The sequence below is a fragment of the Macrosteles quadrilineatus genome, unplaced genomic scaffold (assembly GCF_028750875.1).
Source record: "Macrosteles quadrilineatus isolate MER2022 unplaced genomic scaffold, UCM_ALF_1.0 Scaffold_3__2_contigs__length_128488019, whole genome shotgun sequence".
NCBI lineage: Eukaryota > Metazoa > Arthropoda > Insecta > Hemiptera > Cicadellidae > Macrosteles > Macrosteles quadrilineatus.
The window spans coordinates 5,758,981-5,778,863 of record NW_026542596.1 but is presented as its reverse complement, the minus strand read 5'-3'; the positions used below and the strand labels follow the sequence as shown (position 1 = coordinate 5,778,863).

The window sequence follows — 19,883 nt, the reverse complement described above, 5'->3', positions numbered from 1 at the left end:
GAAAAAATCACGAGACAATCAAAACCAAGCTTCGGGGTTATCTGGATGAGAAGTCTAATTTTGTAGTATGCAAAGTTTAAAGCCTACGTTTGGTCTACACGTTTTTGCATTGGCATGGCAAAATACTGTAAAGCAGCGGCTACACTTACCCGATTCGGTCCGGTTCGGTCCGGTCCTCCAAAATGCGGAACAATGCTTCCCATGTTTTTAAATGGAGGCGGCTACACTTACCCGATTCGGTCCGGTACGGTCCGGTTCGGCGCGGAACAATCGTCCAGGGAGCATTCATCCGCATTTTGGCGGAAGCATTCGGGGCGGACCGGACCGAATCGGACAAGTGTAGCCACCTAATCCCGAAATTCGGATGAGGATCGGGTGGTTCCGTGAGCACTCGGCTACGAAAGTGATGAATTACATTTGGAAAAATAATTATTTGTAGGACATAGGCCTAAGAATTTAGGCAATAATGTTCATATATTGCCTCGATCATGGAAGACGATAATTATGTCTACACGACCGCGAAAAATAGTCAGAATTTTGTCGCAATATCGGGAGACGATTACAATGTCTACACGGCCGCGACGGATTTTAGGAAGTTTACCGCGATTGCATGCAAATACAACCACCATTTTTTTTTATTTTTCATTTTTTGGCACCCCCAAAAAAGTCAATTGCCACACGCTCTAGGCAAGTGCCTATTCGGTAAACCGGCCCTAGTTAAACACCTTCTGTATTGCTGTACTTGTGCCCCGTGCTCGTGTGTGTCCTCCAAAATATTGTACAAGTGTAGCTACCTCTTCCGGCCGGACCGAAACGATTCGTACAAGTGTAGCCACCCCTCACAAATTCGTGCCGGACCGAACCGAACCGGACCGGACCGAATCGGGCAAGTGTAGCCGCTGCTTAATTGCTTATCCATCTATAAAAAGAATACAAAGAACAACCATAGCAAATTTGTTATTTGCCATTTCAACAAAATAAAGCATATTATTTTGTTTTTACAATTTGTAAAACATATTACATGATCTCCTTTTATGATTAATAGTCTAATACATTTTTCTCAGGCACAAGAAATTCTACTACTACTACTGCTAACAGGTGTTTGAGAAATTGTAGCAACCCAACTGCTGTTTAATGTCTATTCAAAATTATCAAAAGAAGGAAGTACAATAAGAAACACTTCCCTTTCGATGATTCAAGAGGTTGATTAGAAAAACTGTTTTCCCGAGAGTCTCCGTCAATCCCCTTGTAACTTCCTTTTGACTCTATAACTTGATACAGACAATCTGGGATTTCTGAACAGTCATCGAAATGAATGCCTACATATATGTAAATGTTAAATATATAGAGCTTGTACTGTAAATAAATAGCAGATTAACAATTAATTGGTACTCCATCCAACATAATATAGAACTTATATATTGTGTTATCTTTGGTGTAAACAAGTGTGGTTGTGAAGGAAATAATTTTTTCTATTGAAAATACAATCAGAATGATTAATTTTAATTTATATTTCTTTACCCAAGTAATATGATATTTTTGTCACACATTGACAGTACCTGAGCACACAGCTCGTGCCTGAGTAAAATGATTATAGACTATTAATTTTAAAAGGAGATCATGTAATATGTTTTACAAATTGTAAAAACAAAATAATATGCTACTTTACTTTGTTGAAATGGTAAATAACAAATTTGCTATGATTGTTCTTTGTATTCTTTTTATAGATGGATAAGCAATTACAGTATTTTGCCATGCCAATGCAAAAACGTGTAGACCAAACGTAGGCTTTAAACTTCGCATATTGGTTAAAATTAAGTTGACGGGTTTAAAAATGTAAACTCATTGAAAATACCGAGCGACGAACAACAACAGCCTACTGTACTGCGGTCGCAGGTTGCAAACGAACAAGATTCAAACGCGCGCCTCGCGGCATCGGACGAGTTCATTCCAAGCCTACTGCACCAGCCTCCCCTCACCACAACCAGCCACTTTGACGCTAATTCTAGCGCCGCGGCCGCTCAACTCAACCTCGCTGCACACCAGAGCCAACTATCTCTTGTATACTTGCTACAAAAGAGCTACAGTACAATATTGATTTTAGAACTTTTTACACGTATTCTATTCTGTTTTACAATCTGTATCATCATAGAACCATACGAGGCATCACAAGGTGGGGCTTTAGGCCTACAATTAAAATCTTCGAGCTGCTTTCAAAATGCCTCTTTCGGGATCCCAGGCAAAATTGTCAAATCGATCAAAAAGATCACTTTAGTGCCATATAAAAATTAGCAGAGTTTAATTTTTCTTGTGTCTCCATAGTTTTGCCTGCATGCGGTAGCGGTCACAAACAGATTCAACTGCAGGCCACAATGCATGCACGAGTAAGGGCCAAGGTCAAACCTTGGTGAGATATGCCGCATTAACATTTAACAGTCAAATGCCACACTTTCAATAGCACATTCGCATTGTACTGGTACATAAGTACATACACCAACCCCAGCTATGCGCTTTGCAATTACCAAGTCTATTGTCTACTGAAGGTTTCTAGGAAACCAGCGTTATCGTTTGTATCATGTTAACAAGTACCTATAGTATAAATGCATATATACATGTACAAACCATTAGGCGCATAATAACGCCTCAATATACTGAATTATTTGTTTTTTGAAGCTCTACAAAATGGTTTGGAAATAAATTGCTAAATTTTAAGTTTTTAGGGTTAAAAATGGAAAAAAAAAACAATTTCCCCCATAAAACCCCCTATAATCCCTTGTTCCCATAGTCCAATCATGCTGGTTCGCGATCTCGTTCGAATAAACGTAGGTTTGTACACGTTTGCACCAAATTTCATCAAAATTGGATGATTTTTGCTCGAGTTATCGCGCTAACGGACACACACACACACACACACACATATATATATATATATATATATATATTTATATATATGAATTTGAACGGATGGTGTTTTTGGACTCTAGGGACCTCAAAACGAAAAAGTAAATCGGTCCCGGGTCCAGGTCTTACCATGAGTACTACGGTAATAGCTTATTCCCTATAGGGTATATTTGCTAAAAGGAGGCAAGGTGTGTGTGAAGCAGTTTTTAACTTAATAATTAGTAGCCAAGCACTAAACCCACCTATCTTATCTAGTCAATTGTTACAACTCGACAGAAGGTCGTAACAATACCAGGGTCAAAACGATAAAAAATACTATTGACATAGATATAGACAAAATAACTCACATACTACTCGTATTGAAACACATTTTCTAGAATTTACTAATTAAATGACTCAGTAGGCTACAAAAGAAAATTTAAAACAGCAGCTCTGTTCAACACGAAGGCGAAGGGCGGTTATGATCAAATCAAGTCATGTAAAAAGTAGTGACGGATTTGTCTGTAACTAGGCCTACATACTTCAAAGTAAGGCCGGACGCACACAGATCAAGCATTTCACCTGAAGCAAGTGTTTCGAGGCAAAATGTTTCGCTGGGTACGAGCTCCACATGTATTTCAATGGTACGCCGCACACTGATCAAGCAAACGTTGCGAGGCGCCTCGCAACGCCTTGAAACATTTGAGCAGTTGCTCGACGAATGGATCCCATACAGCACAATGTTTGATGTTTCAAGGAGCAAAACGTTCTGCGCATGCGCCAAATCCTTTCTAGCTAGTAAAGCTTAGAGGCTTTCAAAATTCAATTGGCCGCTTGTTGTTAAAAAAATAACTCTTTCTTTGGAAAATGAATTTTGAAGTTGCGTTAAAACTTAACAATTATATTTTAAATTTCTATTAAACAATATTGTTGTTTAATTTTCCTTGCTACCATTTTGGTAGTCATACAGCCCATGCAAAGTAGTAAAATAATTAAGAAATTACCAAGGTTACTCAGTTCATTAATCATTATTTATATCACCATCACGACACTATCTAATAATAATTTCTTACTGTATTTAAAACCCTTCCTATAAAATAGTATAGCAATTATTCGACAATGATTGTAAAATTTCCCTGGATCTGATTTAATTTCTGACAGGAAAACTGTCTATCAACAGATTGATTGGGTGAACCCAAGGTTGTCTTTCTATTTAGTCCAGCATTTTGCAAAAACTGACATTCAGCAATAGTTGAATTCCTCGTCACATATGTTAAAACAATACTGTAGTATAAGACCAGTAAACATAATATGTATTTCTAATATTTATTTTTCTTAATTTTGCTTGAAACCAAATGCTGAATCATGCTTGAACCTTCCGCACACTGGAGAAGCAAATAAACAAAACGCTTCAAGCAAATCGTTGTGCAACATTTTGCTCCAGGTGAAATGCTGGATCAGTGTGCGTCCAGCCTAAGATCGTAATAAACGCTTTCTTTTTTTAGCCAACTTGTATGCTTTGAGGTAGCAAAAATGTCAACTAAACCAACGAAACCAAAGTGTAAATGTTTCGATTTTCTCCGTCGTGTGCGCTGTCCGCGGCGCATGTCAAGGTCATGTCCTCACCTCCGTAATATCCGCACTGTTGCCACTCCGCCACTTCCGCTCTCTAACCCAACACGAAATTCGAACTTTCAAACCCTATCTACCACAAAATGTGGCATTTGCGCAGATTTCTTCCCCACTCTGTCTATTCCTAGTCTAGACTATAGAACACATTATACAGTATCCACATAATAGCATGCGCTCGACCAGTCGCACTTTTTCAGTGGGAGATGTGATAAATTTCCTGTTATGGATTAACTGGCAACTGATTAGTATCGCACTGATCGCATTTCTTCCGTTGGCACCTCCTCTCTCGAAATAAAATTGAAAGTGCATTCGAATTTTTCGTTCAAATCAGAGATACTTCAAAATGTGGCATTTCCCTGGTTTCTGCCTCATTCGGACTAAAACTTTCCGTTTGTTTAAGACTGGTAGCATTTTTGTGTACTTCTTGGTATGCCGCTCCAAAACTTAAAATGAAAGTCAATTTTATACGAAAGCTTGGTCAACAGATACACGACGAAATGAGGCATTTCCCTTGGTCTGCTCGTTTGTCTCGGACTGGTCGCATTTTTTGTCCCGTACTCGGGGGACTGGTTTGTCCCGGACCCTCGCCAGACCATTGTAGGGACACGTGCGTCCCACGTCCCACGACCGTCCCATCACCGACAGCCATCAGCTCATCAGCTGTGAAGATGGCAGGATCAATACTAACACAACGGTGGCGCTGCCTGCCGATCTCTGTCCAAAACTCGACACTTCGCGCGATTACCCGCCTACTGTGGCAAACCAAACTGTTAATTATAGCAAAGATTACATATTTTTTTAGCATATGTAATCTTTGATTATAGTAATGGAAAACAATTATTTGTTTACATTACGTTAAATAATGAATTCAACCAGAATCCCTTCCGATTTATAAAGTAAAATATGACATAGTGTTTAAAATGTGACATATTCTAACAATCCAGCTATGCACGATTGATATTTACGACTATACACTATAAGTATTAGAAGCTGAAAATAAACAATTTTAATTTATTTTACTAGTTTTTAGATTTAATTTAACTATAATGTCAGTCAATAAGCGTGACATAATCTAAAAAATGCACAGGTAAATAGCTCGTTGAATTTATTGTTTACCTGTAATGGGCTCAGCGTTTCAAACAAATGTCCAGAGAACTATTACGGTCACAGTCAAAAATTATTTACCTTCCATGAACATACAGCGTTAATGTAGACAATATCCCAGAAAGTTAACAGTCTTATTAAATCCAGCGTAATCTAAGAAAATAACAGGAAAAATAATTACCATCTAGCATACATAAACTTTGTACCAACCAAGCAAACTCTCTGAAATAAATGTTATATCACAGCAAACTCGTGTTTCCAAGTTATTTCAAGATTCACTTTGCTTTTGATAACCATTTCCGTTTTTAACAATGAAAAGCTGCTTTGGTATATTGATACAACCCACGAATACTAAAAATTACCGGTATGGATCATAAACATAAACAAATGACGTCGTCGGCCCGAATCCTATACTAATAGCAGCATTTAACTATGTTTTAGCAGTTCCATTTAAGCAATGTTAGTCCTAAATAATGTTTATTTTCGGGCCAAAAACGTATTTTGTTTATGTTTATGATCCATAACGGTATTTTTCCAGTATTCGTGATACAACCTGAACGCTGCACATATTATACGATGCAACGTAGGACGAACGCCTTTGTAAATGGCTAATCCCCTACGTTATAGCAGCATTACACCATGTTGAATAAACATGCATGAACATGCCACACTCATTGCAATACAAAAATCAATCTGCTACATAGCCTTTGAGACCATGATGGAAGGATAAAACATGTGTGGATACTCCCGTCATAGGCTGAAGTCACCCAGATTGCAAACAACATTTCACTATTATACCTCCGCCGCAGCAAACCTGCCGACTAAGCGAATTTTGATTTGTCTGAATTGATTTTCAATTAAATCTAACTTACTTAAATAACATTAGAGTTATTGAGCACCTAGGTTTGCTGCTATAAGGAAACTAGGCTATGTAGATAGATAAGTATAAAATATATATGTCTCTATTACCAATAAACGTACGAAAACACTTTGCTAACTAATTTGTTTTTTAAACTCTTTAAAAAGGTCTAGAAAGAATTTGGGAAATTTTGTGTTTTCAGGGTCAAACATGAGAAAACCATATTTGTATCCCGTTAAACCCCGTATAGAATGCAAGTGCAATACTGTATGGAGAGAGGCCTATGAAACTACAGTTGCATTCAATTATTGCACATAGTTAAGTTTGCTGTAGATGTAGAGTACAGTTAATCAAAGGTCAAGAGTATTTATCATATCTTAGTATAAGATGCAATCACCACTATCAGAGAATGTCAAGGTCTGGTTTGAAATTACTTAAATCAATCACAAGTTGTAGTTTTGACCTTAAAACGTTAGCTGGGAATTTTCAGTTGTTTGATATGCACATTGATCAATTCGATCTCGCCACGCATCAAAAATTATTCCTACTTTGCTGTAATGCAACTGTTTTCGAACAGATGAAATAGCCTAGATAGATTTTTTTAGACAAATTAAAATATATTCTGAGACAGAAATTCATAAAAATGAAATGTTAATAAACATATCCGCTTAGTAGAAGAAAAATTCAAGCCTAATCCATACGGAAAGCATTGTTTACTAAGAAATCGGTGCCTTGAATTGCATACATACTCAGAGTATAGATAGGTACTTTTTATGTTGTAATACAGGGTTATTACAAATGACGTTCCTGATTTTGATTATAAATATTACTGGGTTAATTTTTTTCAAGACTATTTTAGTTGGTACCATTGGAAAGAAAAACTCATTAAGTTTCATTTAAAAAAAACATTGGTTTGGGTGCATATCAGCTGTTTGTCAAGTCAATTGTTGTATTGTTGTGTAATGGTCGAATTTGAAGGCAGGAAAGCTTTTTGCCAGTTGGAATATTACATTAACCAATCTGTTATAAGCGTGCAACGACACTTTAGAACCAGGTTTAACGATGATCCTCCTAGTAACCACTAAAATATAATATATATTGGCAAGTGACACTTGAAATTTAAGAGAAATGGCTGCATTTGAATGTTACTTGTAGTAGGGCTGAACTTAACAATGTGCTGCCTGAGATATGGAACGAGCTCGGTGGTCCGAATAATGACGCACCCCTGAACTGGCCTACAAGATCTCCGGACATCACCCCCTGTATTTTTGTCTTGTGGGGATACATCAAAGATAAGGCGTACACACCACCATTATCAGATAGCATACTGAGATCCAGCAACGGATTACCAATGTTATCGAAACAATAGATAAAGACACACTTTTTAAAGTCTAGCAAGAGCTTGACTACATTATTGACATCTGTCGTACCACAAGGGGTTCCCGTATCAAGCATTTACAGTTCTGTGTATCTGTGTCGAAACTTGTTGAGTTTTTCAAAAGTTGTAACCATTTTATTACTTGTATAACATAACAAGTAAAACTATATTAAATGCATGTATGAAATCATGAACATCATTTGTGATAACCCTGTATAACATACTGCCACAACAATAGTTTTTCTGTGTATACTGTTTACTTTCTTAAACACATCTTTATCGTGTACTCAAACGTACACATGAAGACTTAAGATTTTATGGATGAGTAGGCAGGTACATCTATTGCAGCAACTAGCCACTAAGTGTTGAACACAATGTTTACAGGCGATGTCGAGTGTTGAGAGGTTCTGCGCGTGTTTTAGCTGGAGATTACCAAACACCCTGTATCTAGGTCACACACAGTGGTGGAGACTACACCTGGATATCCAGTTATAGCGAGATAGCGAGCAACTCAACACATCGATGGTCGATAGTCAATGTTAAAACGTGTAGCCTACTAGAGATGAATAAGAGAGTAGGTGAAAAGAATGAATACAAGAGGTGGACCAAACAACTTGGGCAGCGGAGTAGGCTTACATAGTTTATCGGCTAGTATTAGCGAATTTCCCATATAGGGAATAAGCTACAGTGCAGTTTGATGGTTCATGAACATATTTTGATCAAGTTTGAAAAATGCATTTATTTCATACTAAACTACATAGGCCTATTACAATTTTTAAAAAACACACTTTTTAACCCTCCCTGCTGAAGCAAACCTAACTCGTTAAACTATTAAATCTATTAATGTTATTTAAATAGGGAATAAATGTAGACTAATTTTTGAAGTATAAATCCAATCTATCAAATGGAAATTCGCGCAGTCTGCAGGTTTGCTGTGCCAGGGGTATTCAGTATTGTCAGCGGTTCAATCGTAAGACAAAAATTAGCTTTTTGATGGTGTTCAGTTGCCTTTGATGATAATTCGGCTAAATGGGCATGCCGAAGGAAATAATTGGTCTCTTGACCAAAGAAATAACTCGGTCTACACAACGTGTTTCATTCGAATCTACATTCACTTATATTGTGTTCGTGTTCATGAACTTAAGTAGTGGCCTTAAATGTCAAGAGCTGTAACGGGTTGATCACTTTGGACGAATAGGGAAGAATCAGATGACATGGTTCCAGGAGAAAACTGTAAACAGGTATGACCACACAACTTGCATTTCAGAAGTCAAGTTGTAGTTTAATTGAAAAAGAAACTTTCTCCTTTCATACCTAAACGCGTCATGAAAAACATCTGTAAACGCATACGACCACCCAACCTCCAAAATTACGTTTGCTACTTCCTGGCCGAAAGACACACAAAAGAGCCAAGAAAAGAAGTAACGGGGTAACCACATCGGATGCATAATTAGAGTCGTAGTCAGGGTACAGTGTAATGCTAGGTTGGGGTGGCAGGTGTGGTATGTCCAGGTGCTATAGAGGCAGCTGGCGCGCCTGCGCAGACCCTCATCCGACCAGTGACTGAAGACTGCGACTGCGTACACCGCGGCCGAGCAGCGCGCATCGCCACAGCTGCGCCGCGACCCATGGGGGCTACCGGCCACACGACTACGATATTTGTGATAATTAACACTGACAAAAACTGTGTAGCGAGAAACCGGTGCCGGCGACATTGTTAGGCCCGTGGGGTAAAAACTGGACGTGAACCCTTAATTCATTGCATTGTGCCTCCGGGATTGATACAATGACTATTGGTAGGGTTACCTTACCTTTATACGTCAATCTACTATTACGATAAATGAGGAGATTCGGAGGATTATTGTTCAAATTTTAAATCGCATAATATCGTCAAAACACATAGGCCAAGAACCATTTAATCACGTTGAGGTGCATGAACATGAAATATAAATTTGGTCAAATAATCGCGTGGCCGTTGATTGAAATCGCTGACATAGGCAGTCGGCCAATATTATCTGCAACATGTTAAATAGTGGAATAAAAAATTGGGGGTTTTCGATTTTTGTATAAAAAAGTAGAATGAACTATAGGGAGAACCGCGCGCAAGGATTGTATGTTACAACTTCGGCTGAAACCATGTATTTAAGTTTTGTTTTTGAACGATTTTACGACGATTGAAAATGGAAAAGCGTAGGCCCAGAGTATCACGAATGCAGTACTGTATTCCTGATAGTGGTTTGACGACGACAGAATGCGCGAAATCCATAGTCGTCGACAGAAATTATACATCATACTAAATTTTAGGCTAGGAAAATGCGTCATAAAGATTACGATGTCCTTTAATCAAAAGGAATAAATATAAAAAGACATTATTAACCAGGCTTTGTGTATACATGATAGAAATTCCAAAATGATCTTTCGATTACATTGAGATAGTAAAACAATGCCAGTACGACATTGTAACACTATTTTAAAATTTTTATGTGACTATAAAAATAATTCGCGTACATTCGCACTCGACGACCATAAAAATAACCTTGAATGCAATGTTGTTGGGTAATGTTTGTCAATAAAAATTATGCTTAGATACTGAATACCACACAATAATAGTGATAATCATTCAGCTAAAAAAAAACGTTGTTGAATACAGTAGCCTATCACAATAGTGCAAAACATCTCATCTATATAGCTTATCTATTGTGACAATGGGTACAATACCTAGCCAACTGCGATTATTTCAACATTTCTCATCCTATTGTAAGATCTTATGACACAGAACGTGTTTTCACGTCTACAGTATGTTTGCTTTATTAATGTGAGGGACAATCTTACCTGTGCTTTAATTTTGGGTTATATGAAAGGTCAAGCAATAGTTTACCCATCTGTTAGTTAAATTATCAAAGGGTGTCGACAACTTCAGCAAATAGTTTATTTTCTCCGCTCCAGATCGTCACGAGATCAAAAGCTATTGTTGCAGGACTGCAGCGTGGGAACACCGAGCGCTTCAGTCGGACTGTAGGATCCTCTGCATCTGCCTCCGCTCCACACCGCGAGCCCCGACGCCGTATGTGTACAGGAAACAGCATCATTGTGCTCAAGGATAAGCTATTCAAGCGGAATTGCGTAATCAAGGACGAGACAGTTGACGTTGACGCCTAGCGACAAGTGACGAAACTAGGAAACCCGGAGTCGAAGATAATACAGTAGTTATTGGTATTGTAGTTCAGATTTCCTGTGGTCTCTAAACACTTAGTAGATCGTCACTTTGGTAAAGTCATTTATTATTGAACTTAAATGCATTTATGGTTGCAAGGTGTGTATTCAAACTTTTAAAACAATCGACGAACAAAGTAAAGAACTAAAGCACTAGAGTACCCGTCCTTTGTACGGGATTGGCGTATTAGGCTAGTATAAAATGCTTATTGCAGTTACTTATGCTTTGCGTTTGCAATGGGAGAGGACACTTCTTTACGGTATACTATATTATAGCCCATCTACCATAGCCATAATGTTCTACCACTGCACCTTAATAGAAAAAAGGAAAGTTCTCACTGTGTATTACAGCTTTTTGTTGCTGCTTGGTTCAAATTTCGTTGTCATAAACGCAGAAAAATAAGTGATGCACCCTGTTGGTAAACCTTATAACCTTTTAATGCTATTGAATATCATAGAACCAACTTGTGTAGTTGAAAAAGCTGACACAATTCTTTAATTCCTTAAATATGAATACTCGTAAGGTTAAGATGGGAAACTCTAGAGCCACTGGGGCAAAGCCCGAAAGGATTTTTGAGACGATAATATATGTCTATTAAACCGGGAATGTAAGCTATCATCATACCAAATTTCAACCCAATCCGATCAGTATTTAATGCGTGATTGAACTTCAAAGAAACAAAACACAAACTTTATCATTTAGTATGAAAACTCCAGCTGATACCATATAAACTACAACCATCGCTCTCTCTATAGAGATCGATGACTACAACATACGAGGTCACTACCAATCCTATTTGAACCAAAATACAGTATGAATAGAAGATAGAAGGCAATAGAAATGAGTGGAATTAATAAAAGAGTGTGCTATGGGATGAGTTGGATGACTGACAGCGTTGTTACTTTAGTTGCAAACACACCAACAGTGCGTAATTGAAGATCACATGAGTTAAGATAGAATGTTAAATGGCTGATAGGGTAGTTTTAAAAACTTTTAGTACGCTTAACAGTGTTTTAGACCTTTTTAAATGTCCAGTGGGCATTAACATTATTTATCCCAAGGATTCATAAGTATCGTAAAACAATAATACTGAAAACCTATGTATATTGAAGATAATACTTTTGAAACAGTGATAACCGGAAGGGGAAGACTATATTAGTTGAAATCACAGGCATGAAACCCATTAGTGTCCACTATGTTGGCAAACGGCCAAGATTTACTACATCGAGTGAAGTTATTTTGTAACGGTTTTTGTAGGAAAAGGTGGAATGCAAATGAATTTGGGCTGCTAACTTTGATATGCATTGCGTTACATGTCAATCAACGATACCTTAAGTGTTGGCATTGTTTATCGAGAGCATAAAAACATATTGACTTTCCTAAAAATAATTTAAACCCAAAATTAAAATTCATGGCCTCGACATTTTCTTCCTCCTTATTCTTTTCTTCGGAGAATTTTGAAAATCCTCAGTGGTTGAATTTTTGGACTTGCCTTTTAGTTTCAATATGTAGGACAGGCTAGTAGGGTAAATCTGTATAGTATCATTGACTTTATATCCACACTGTGTAGATATAAAGTCAATGATAGTATATGTTGTTCATTATGCCTTCTAGACAGCTAGAGATAACGCTAACCGTAAAAACCCCTTCAGTAAAATAATTGAATATGTACTACTTGCGTTGATAGATAATCAATGGTACAATTATCTTGTATTAGATTTTCTTTAAATCAAAATCATATTCACGAAGCTAAATGAAGGTGCTTCAACTCGTCAGAGGTCGCGGCTCTTCCAAGACTTGCAATGATACCAACAACTACTCCCCAGGTGCATTGTTACTATTTACTACAGTAGTTGCTAAGGCTTGATCACACTATCCTTGACGCTAGTTGCAGTGTGCGGAACACCTCCATTTAGGTCACAGCTAGGAGGCTAGGAGAAAGGCGGTGACGTAGCCACTGCAAGGCCGATGTCGTTGCATCAACTGCAGCATTGCAGCTGCACTCAACCTTCGCCGTCTATGCATTCACACTCAACTACAACTACAGCGCCGAGGTTGCAGCATATGAAACGCGGACGGTTGAAAATAGAATAACGGAACCTCCTGTGTTTCCCAGGCTTTCGACACGAGATTGGGAGTAATCCCTAAGAGGGTTTTGAGACATTTGGAAACGTTTGGATACTTCTTTTAGCTATCAATAGATATCTAATAATGTAACGCCGTGATTAGAGGTACGGAACTCACTCTAGCTCTTTAACTATCAACCTAAACCAAAATATTATAGGAATATCAGTGAAGGAGGAAAATGGCCGAGGGCCTTCTGGAGAACTTCCTTTGATCAAAGCCGGAAGATAAATAACATTCCACGAAAACCCCGCGCGTATACACAAGGACAAAAGGAATCCATTTATAAGCTGATACTGTATTTGCTTTTGCAGCACACGATCACAATGATAGAAAACATCCTTCGTCAGCACATAATCTACCGTGGTCAGCAGTCAACTCCTTCGTTGAAGTGCCAGCACAGTATCGCAGACAATTACAGCATATCGCCGAGCGCGATCGCGTTATCTAAGCATTACGACAAATCGAGAGCTGGAAGATAAACTAGACCAATGTTGCAACGTCTAGTCTCGAACAGTACTATTCTGTAGTTGCGCAACACTGACGTCGAACGTGGGCACTTGGCAGGCTCGAAACGAGAAATCAGGGGAGAATCTCAGGGGTATGTGTTCGATTTGTAATGTCACTTTTTATCACATAGAATAGTGATAACTAAAAAAGTTGTCTTTGGATTCAGCGAGTAGGTTTTACCGTAGACGTATCAAAAGATATTACCTACCTATCCATGATTAAACGTTGTTTGTCCTAAGACGCTAGGCACGAGCCCGGGATTATTTTTCACATTACTTCAGGCTAGACCTAGGCGTTCGCAAATTGTTAAATGAGTACCGTATCGATTTGTTATAAAATCCAACCTTGTTACATGTGTTTATATTACAGTACTGTACCAAGCTATGTTACTGTATTTAAAATACTTGAAGTAATATTAGAGATAATTAGTATAGAATAAATTATTTCAAGATGGTGATGTAAAAGAGTCTTGTATTGAGAACAATGTTTTTATAATCACAATAGTAAAAACATCAGGAATAATAAAAATTTTAAATAACATATGATTGTTGAGGAATGCAAATAGAAAATATATAACACTGTACAAAACGTATTTTCCCACTTAGTTTTCGTTACCATATTATAGTTGATTAGCCTAGATTCAAAAAAATGCTATATGCGAGTAATTTACAATGCGTCCTCTCGGTCAGGATTCAGGATTGGTTACAACATAGTATACTCGACAAAAACCAGCCATTATCATCAGTGTACTAGCTCAGTTTTTCTGCTAGTGGGTCCTTGGTTCTTATTCCAAAACTAGATAAAGGAATCTACATGACATGAATGTGAATAGGATACAACATGGTTATAGGACTGCTAAATATAAATCAGTCAGAGGTTTTATGATGAGTTTGTTGCGTCCTAAGATAACCTGTAAAACAGTTCTTAGATATAAAGATAGAACACAATCTACATATCAATAGGCAAGCATGTTTCTTTAAAACCTTTTTTCTCAGCTCGTGTGCATCGCAGGGAAAATCTACGCATACCGTTGGAAAGATATTTTCCTGTAGAGGTGCAGAATCCCTTTAAAAAATAATATAAGCTCAAATATAAGCACAAAAAATCGATTTAAAATTTAAAAGAATTAACATGATGGGCTTTATGGGTTGCCATGCTGGACACAAATAAAAAACTAGGTAAATAGCCTAAACAGAAAATCAAAACAAATGTAAGAAATTACAATCACAATAGTAGGTAGTGCCTGTACCTACATTAGATATTTTTGGTCGAGTTTTCGACCACTGGACGACGACCTCTAGTAGGCTATTGATCAAATACGCATCATACTTTATACATTATTTCATAATCGAAACTTGGAAGAAAATTGTTCACAGGTCAAAGTGCACAACAACACAAACAGTGCCTACTAAATATTGAATGCTTATTCATTATGCGACGGGCAGACATCCAAAGGCGTGTTTAGTGTTTACCTTGCCCTACGGCCTCGGGAGCTTGGCAACATAGCGCGGTCGTCCCCTTCCTATTCCGCTGTACACGCTCACGGCTACACAGCTAGGTCTACTCACTCATCTATTGTAAACTCCGAATTAGCCTATAGCCTAGTTGACAAATAGGCAGTTTTCTTTTTAACATAAATATGACAATTTTCTAAGTGATTTGCATGACAAATAATGAATAGTCGTCAAACATCACAATTATCTTAAGCTAATTACCTATATGATGCATTATAAAATCTGAAGCTGGTTCTAGTATGTACACTAAGTTGATGCAGGCTAACTTAAATATGTTGGGCCTATCTCTTAACTTTAGGTACCGGAAAATAGGTATTTAACTCAATATGAATACAAATATTATATGGGTAAACTTATTTAATATTTGTATATAGCACTCTAACTTCCGGACTACGCCAAATAAACTTTGTTTGAAAAAATAGATCAGATATCACATCCATCAAAATAAAAGCTCCCTCTACATAAACCAGGAAGACACCACACTTTAAAAACTTAGGCCTTTTGAAATTGCCTTCACCTTTTCAATTTCATTGGGACCCTTAACTTAATAGATTTATCTAATAAATACCGGTACCACCGGTATTTATTAGATAAATCTATTAAGGCTCTGGTACTCTCAAATTAATTCATCATTTAGTTAAGGTCTAAAATAGTTTCAAAATATGTTTCTCTCCAGTCAGTTAGGTTTAAACGTTATTGATGGAAGTGTGTTTTGATGTTTCCTAAATTTCTTTTCATTCAATCAATCAATTTTCTTTATTGAGATTCCTTTAAGAAATACAATTGGTAGTGTCATATAGGCTACACAGATTGTCATTTGAATTTTCATCTCGCTTAACAATTTTGAATGGTTGATCTATTAGCCAATCTTTGAGTTTGCTCTTCAAGTCTTGATTTCTTAAGATCTTCAAGTGGTTGGGCAGGCTATTGACGACCTTTCATCCCATGTAGGAAGGCTTCCTGCTGTATTGGGTTGTATGGTGAGCTGGGAGAGGGTAGTCTGTAGCTCTTGAGTGTTGTGCGAGTGAGAATCTTTTCCTCTTGTAAGCTCACTCCGTTCAGTACAGTATAGTTATACCCGGTTCAAACAGCCGTGGCACCTGACAGATTAGGAGAACCCGTGGAAACCCTTGGAGTCTCCTAATCCCTCAGGTGCCACGGCTGTTTGAACCGGGTATAATCACTGCAAGGATGTATAGTGCTATCACAGTCATGATTTTCAGTGATTCATAAGCTTCCCTGCAGCCTTCTGTAGGGCTGAGATCAGCTAGTGTTCTTATAGCTTTTATCTGAAGTCACAGTATTCTTGTAAGGTTCTGATCTGTGGTTCCACCCCAGTCCACTAATCCATATCTTATGTGGGACTCTACTAAGGCATAGTATGCAGTCTTAGTTGCTTCCTGTCCGCTACGCATTACATAAATTCCTGATCCTATTTTTTTGTTCATTAACATTAAAACTAAAAACTAAATAGTAGAAAGATATGTTTACTGTAGAAAGATATAATACTGTATGCTTATTCTCATCCTTCATGTGCTTCCCTCCAGTATGTGGTAGGTTTACCGAAGCTCACACTTTAATAATTATACTTAAACTATATAGGCCTAAGTTAGGATACCCACAGAGAAATAATTTAAGTAGGCCACATGGACATCCTAAACAGAATCCAAACACGTTTCCTCAGACTGCTAGGTCTTAAACTTGGATTCCCCTTCCTGCAAGCACTAGTGACAGCCCTGGCCCTGCAGTTTGATATACAACCTGTTCCAGTGAGAGACCACATCATCTTCCTGTATAAACTGGTAAATGTGATCATCGATTGTCCTGAGCTATTAAACGATATCAACCTCACCTTTCCCAGGGGCACTCAATCCGGATCTGTCTTCACAAGGAGATACCAGCCGACCAACTACGCTCGTAACCATGGCATCTCTAGACTCCTGAGAACCAGCGAAGATGTGTCTTCTTGTCTCGACTTTTCCGGGCCATCACCAGCTTCATTCAAGCGAGACGTCCGGAGGCTACTCCTCTAAAGTGACCTCACTACAATGTTCACGGAACGGTGTCGTGTTTTGTTTATTGGTGGCGCCTTTAAAGGGCCACAACCACATTGTGGGGCGGGGGAGTGTTTTGATTTTTCCTGCTGTTGCATCAGAGTCTATCTTTGTTATCTTCTATAAATTTTATCACTGTTGCCTACTTTACATCTAGTTATCATTCATTATCACTGTTATCTATTTCTAGTCTGTTATTGCTATCACCATTACTCAGTTCCATATTGCATCCATCACCACTGCCGGTATTGTTGCCAATTATTATTGTTAGGCTTACCGTACCTAGTTATAACTTCGACTATTTATCACCAAGCATGAAATAGGCCTATATAGGGGCCTATTGATATTGTTATCTATAGTTATAGTGTATTAATCGCCAAGCATGTTACTTAATTAATATGATTACCGGTAGGCCTACCTACTCTTCATAGTTATTATAAACAACCGCATGTCATTTTCATTGAAAATTCATCTTTGCATGTATCACTGTTATTATTATTAGGCCTATTACCATAACATGGTGATGTAAGTTATCTGCACAATATTTAGGCCTAACTTGTCAATAAAGCTTCTTGTCGCATGTATCACAATGTAAAATTGGTGTTTGCCGTCAACATAAATAAATAAATAGGCTACTGTAGCCTAAATAAAAAAGGCCAACCCTACAAAAATAAGAAATAAATAACAACTAAGTTAGCTGAAATCGCTACCCTATAACTTAACTAACTTTTAACAGATTTCTCATCCTTATAGAACAGCTAAAGACAATTTTATTGTTAGACCTGTAGTTTCTGTACGGTGTAGGCCTACTGTAGAGGTAAGTTACACGTTTGCGCCCAATGTCACCGTAAGTGACATTCGAACTAACTTTCGACACGAAAAACAAAACGAGCTACGAAATTTACAATGGGATGCCAAGTTACAACTTAAGTACTCGGCTTACATTAATACATGTGGTCATCTAATGATCATGATTGACAAACGGCTAACTTACAAAGGTCTAACTAAGGATTTTAAGGGCTTAATCTAACTTACATGGACATTGAATGATTATTTATACTGTCATAACTTAAGTTATGATATGTACTTAATTATGAGATTCATTACATAGCCTACATTATTAAGCCTATTTTTTAAACATAATAGACCTAAAGATACATAAAAAGCCTTTACCTATATCAATAGGCTAAGTAGGCCTATATTGCCATAAGTTAGTGCAGCCCGCAGCCTTCCAACACCTAACTTATTAACTTAGGTACTAACCTTAAAGAAGGTTCAAACATGTTTTAAATATTTAGCAAAGTTACCTTAGTTGATTGGTTTAACTGATCAAGTCTTGAGACGCTTGGAACCAAGAATTAAATTAAGTTTATGAAGGAGCACATTGGTTGTAGAGGTCTATGCAGCTTCAGAGAGAGATTGATAGGCCTAACTTAATTTACGTTTAACTTATTTAAAGTAAAATTAAGCAGTAAAACTTACGATTGGGACATCAAATTTGGGCTACAAACAATAATTAGGCTACAAAATTACTAGCCTTTTAACTTCAAAGTTTAACATTCGTTTTGGCTGCACTCTAGAACAGTTTCATTTCATAATCAGCTGGTAACTTAACTTAGTTATATCATTGACAATTGGATACAACAGTTGCTATAGCTCATAACAAGTCATTCTATCAGTTTGACTTGGTAAAAACCATCGTGTAGTCGGCAGAAATCAGTAATTTTAGATCAGCGCAATCTGTAGGTGGCTCACATCAACTAAGACAAATTTGATTAAAAACCTGGCTACAACTTTAACATGGGGATAGAATGTTTTAAGGTTCTATCATTGACTATTGGATAATAGTCAAAGGTTGTGTAAACTTACTTAAATTAATGTAGGACGCAAGTATTTTTCTAGTATTCGTGGTAGTCTAGTACGTAAACTAAAGTGCAACCGAAACATCATAATATAAACTCATTAATGAAGAAAACTAAACGGGAAGATCCACTACAAGTTACACCTGGGCTCGTCTTTGAGCCGATGTTCATCTGCTCAATAATAAACTAAGGTAAAGCTAGGCTGCATATTTTTACAAAATGATGACTGAAAACATACCTGTCTGAGCTTTCTGAACTGTCGTAGCGATCTACACAACGTTTCTTTCTGCAATTATGACCATTTTCATCGTGTATCGATTTCAGTGAGGACGAAAATTCCTCGGTGTCTGAACCCATCACACGGCCATCCATTCCGGGGCAGCTTCTCAACTGCACGCCATTTAACTGGAATTTTGAACACAAGGCGTCACTCTCACAAACAAAATACGTAGACTTAACACTATCTTCTGTATTATTGCTGTCCTCACTCGCACTTCCTAATAAAACGTCGTTTTCATTTACAACTAAATTTTTACATACAGGCAACCCATCAACTAACGCACAGTCCGCCATCTTATAACACACTATGCATGCACTTCACTCAGACTCAGCTCAGCCCACTCTGGCTCTGTGGCGGCAGTCGGCACTGGCTGGCACTACCACCACTACTAGTGGAAGTGGGCAGTCAGTGGCACTAGTCGACAATCGTGTTTCCCCTCTCGTCCCTCTCTCCTCTTCCTCTGTTCTTTCTC

At 37.8% G+C, this 19,883-nt stretch overlaps 1 protein-coding gene across 1 annotated transcript in view; it reads right to left on the bottom strand.

Annotated features, from left to right (window-relative positions):
- The window catches only part of LOC128988383 (zinc finger protein jing-like), a 100,161-nt gene extending 80,392 nt beyond the window's left edge, over window positions 1-19,769 (bottom strand). The window contains exon 1 of the mRNA XM_054409627.1: window positions 19,370-19,769. Coding sequence (XP_054265602.1) covers window positions 19,370-19,704 — 335 coding nt within the window. The 5' untranslated portion in view covers window positions 19,705-19,769. The remainder of the gene's footprint in view (window positions 1-19,369) is intronic.
- Between the last annotated feature and the right edge of the window lie 114 nt (window positions 19,770-19,883).